The 3,820-nt window shown below is 37.0% G+C and overlaps 1 protein-coding gene across 1 annotated transcript; it reads left to right on the top strand.

Annotated features, from left to right (window-relative positions):
• Positions 1 to 565: 565 nt before the first annotated feature.
• Positions 566 to 1,498, top strand: LOC129671427 (olfactory receptor 5M9-like). The gene has a single exon (XM_055600398.1). The coding sequence runs from the start codon at positions 566 to 568 to the stop codon at positions 1,496 to 1,498; it is 933 nt and encodes a 310-aa protein (XP_055456373.1).
• Positions 1,499 to 3,820: the final 2,322 nt, after the last annotated feature.

Genomic DNA, 3,820 nt, shown 5'->3' with positions numbered 1-3,820 from the left:
CACTATACACCATGACCATAGTTTTCCTCTCATCTCTTGTAAGTGATTCTTCACATTAAAATTCATTCAAACTTATTTATAAGTTCTCCCCAAATGCTGAGTTATCAGAAGGCTGGTTTGAGTGACTAGATATCAATTTTCATTATTTGATTGAGTTTTTAGGACACACTATGCAAAATAAGGAATAATCCTGTTGTCAAGAATCACCATGGAAATCTGTATCTTTTAGTTTCGGAAGTATTTATCATTCTAACATTTTATAACATTTGAAATTTAATCATAACACATTAACTAAAATCCTGGAAATCAATATTGGCCACCCTGCAACAAATTTCAAAATTTAGAGGGTTTTTTTGTTGTTGTTATATGTTCAAACAAACCATTTTAATATAGCATATTTAATATAGCATAATATAGCAGCAGTAGACATATGAAAAAAACTGCATCAATTTATAAAGTGTCTAATAAGGATAAGGAAAATTTACAAAAAAAATTTAAAAAAAGAATGAAAAATATATTGATGAATATGTTTTGCTTTTCAGGAAGCATAAACTCCATCAAGGCAATGCCAAATTTTACAGATGTAACAGAATTTCTTCTGGTGGGGCTGACAAGGCGCCAGGAATTGCGGGTTCTCTTTTTTGTGCTGTTCTTGGTTGTATACATGCTCACTCTGTTGGGAAACATTGCTATGATACTTTTGATCAGCATCAGCCCTCAGCTTCAGAGTCCTATGTACTTTTTCCTAAGTCATTTGTCCTTTGTGGATGTGTTGTTCTCTTCCAATGTCACCCCCAAAATGCTGGAAAACTTGTTGTCAAAAATAAAAACGATTTCTTATGTGGGGTGTCTCGTGCAATGCTACTTCTTCATTGCTCTGGCCCACGTGGAGGTCTATATTCTGTCCGTGATGGCCTTTGATCGCTACATGGCCATCTGCAACCCTTTGCTGTACAGCAGCAAGATGTCCAGAGCTGTGTGTGTCCGCCTCATCTCTGGGCCTTATGTCTATGGATTCTCTGTGAGTCTGATTTGCACTCTGTGGACATACGGTTTATACTTCTGTGGAAACGTTGAAATCAACCACTTCTATTGTGCTGATCCTCCTCTCATCAAGATTGCCTGTGGAGGAGTGCATATTAAGGAGTATACGATGATTGTTATTGCCGGAATTAACCTTACATGTTCCTTGTCAGTAGTTCTCATTTCCTACCTTCTCATTGTAGTCGCGGTATTACGCATGCACTCCGCTGAAGGCCGGAAAAAGGCATTCTCTACCTGTGGATCTCACTTGACAGCTGTTTCCATATTTTATGGGACCCTTATATTCATGTATCTGAGAAAGCCAACGGAGGAGTCTGTGGAGCAGGGAAAGATGGTGGCAGTGTTTTACACCACGGTTATTCCTATGTTGAACCCCATGATCTACAGCCTCAGGAATAAGGATGTGAAAGAAGCAGCCAACAAGATAATCGCCAAGGCAAATTTGAGGACATGAACTCAAAGTAGGCATTTTAGAGGTGTGTTAATCCAAATGTGTTGACCAAGCACAAAATTCTTAAGTTGAAAATCTTTCTCCCTACAACCGTTATTCACACTCAAAGATCTAGTTTCCCATAGTGATTCTTACAGCACGATTGTCCTTTATTAAGCATGTTTTATGTTAAATATTCAGCCCTTGTATGAAAATCCATATTATTTATGAATTTTTTGTTGATTCAGTTATCTGAGGTACTTGCAAATACGTTTGGATTAATAGTATTAAAGTGTAAGTCCCTTACTAGAGTTGAATTTTACTTCCTCAGGCTTTAGTTAACCACATTTGTCCTCACCATTGATTTCTCATAAAATCTATAGTTCAAGCAGGAATAACAGAACTCATTTAACATTTATCATCTTAACACTTAAGATGGTGATAAGTGAAGTGTAGAAATGTGATGATCCTAATTAAAAATGTTATTATAAACTGTTCATATACAAATGAAACTTTAGAAATGAAATTGCATTGAAAATATGCAAGAATATATAAGTATTACTCAAGGTTTTCCTTCTGTTTAAATATTTATTAAATATTTTTTATTTTAATTTTCATTAATTACACTTTATTCACTTTGTATCCCCTCATAACCCCCTTTCTCCTCCCCTCCCAAACCCACCTCCATGAATGACCCTCCCCAAGTCTACTGATAGGGGAAGCCTTCCTCTCTTTCCTTCTGATCCTAGTCTATCAGGTCTTCTTAGGAGTGGCTGCATCATCTTTCTCTGTGGCCTGGTAAAGTTGCTCCCTCCTTCAGGGAGAAGTGACCAAAGAGCAGGCCAATCAGTTCATGTCAGAGACAGTCCCTCTTCCCATTACTAGGGAACACACTTGGACAATGAACTGCCATGTGCTACATCTGTGCAGGGATTCTAGGTTATATTCATGCATGTTCCTTGGTTGGAATATCAGTCTCAGAAAAGAGCCCTTGTCCAAGATTTTTTTGGATCTGTTGCTCTCTTTGTGGAGCTCCTGTCCTCTCCAGGTCTTACTATTTCCCACTTTCATAAGATTCCCTGCACTCTACCCAAAGGTTGGCCATAAGTCTCAGCATCTGCTTTGATACAATGCAGGGTAGAGCCTTTCAGAGGCCCTCTGTGGCAGGTTCCTGTCCTGAGACCTGTTTTCTCTTTCTTCTGAAGTCCATCCTCTTTGTCTTTCTGAATGGGGATCAATGGAATAAAATAAAAGACCTTGAAATAAATCCACACATTTATGGAAGCCTGATTTTTGAAAAAGATGCCAAAATCATTCAATGGAAAAAAAGATAGCATCTTCAAAAAATGGTGCTGGTCTAACCTAATAAATTTTTCCTCAGATAATAAATTTTGTGCTGTTATTAGTTTGAATTCTCAGTGCAGTGATAAAATATCTTTCCCTTCATCCTTTACAATGTGTGTTTCTACTCCCTAAGGTACTGTTAGTACTGAAATGTTTCTGGAGAAAAGATCTTTAAGTTCTCCAGTGTTGTCAACAATGTTTATTTTCTTGTTCCAATAAATAATCTCCTACCTGTTCACATGCAAGCAAGTATTATGAAGTTTAAAAGGAAACACACACACACATTCACACACTCACACATGACATGAAATTAAGAAGAGAATTGTTGTAAAGAAGAAAGGTGTCAGTAGGGGAGGAAATAGCATGACAGATAGTAATGGGTTTGAAAGTCATTAAAATTTGTCATATATATTTTAAAATGGTGAAAGAATAAAAATAACTGTTGTCACTAAATGGTTATGTTAGCTTTTGTTGAGGGGCTAATATATTCTTCACACTCTAACTCTTATCCTATTATATCTTTGTATTTAAAGATGAATCAGTTATGACACTTAGGACAACTTAATGTTCTCTTCTAGTGACTAACATTTTCTGGCATGTGTTATGTCTACTATTCCCTCTGTGTTCCCACTTACTTCTTTGACTTAGTGAAGCTCTCCAGTTGTCAGATTAGTGCCCTAGGAATAATCCCTTTTGAGCAACTCAGCACTGTGTTATGTGTGGTGGATGCTTAGTACTTAAGATGGTGATAGATGGAGTTTACCAAGTCACATGTAAAAATAGACTCTAAAATCTGTAACCACAATTTACCTATCTATTATGATTTAAATTGTACACCTCCGCCAACCTTGTGGGAAGGACTTTGCTCTCAACTGTTGGCATTTTTAGATGTGGTGAAAAGGTCATATATGGGTCTGGATTGAAGAGGTAGCACACTGAGGTATGCTTTGAAGAGGATGTTTTGAACCCAGGGTCTTTCTCACTTTACTTGCTAACATTGTT

The sequence above is a fragment of the Psammomys obesus genome, unplaced genomic scaffold, assembly GCF_907164565.1.
Source record: "Psammomys obesus unplaced genomic scaffold, mPsaObe1.curated_primary_1811, whole genome shotgun sequence".
NCBI classification, from domain to species: Eukaryota; Metazoa; Chordata; class Mammalia; order Rodentia; family Muridae; genus Psammomys; species Psammomys obesus.
The sequence above is the reverse complement of the archived record's forward strand: the minus strand, read 5'-3'. Positions and strand labels throughout refer to the sequence as shown.

Excerpts from the sequence above, each read along its gene's own strand:
- LOC129671427 (XM_055600398.1), top strand. The coding sequence starts at position 566 with ATGCCAAATTTTACAGATGTAACAGAATTTCTTCTGGTGGGGCTGACA.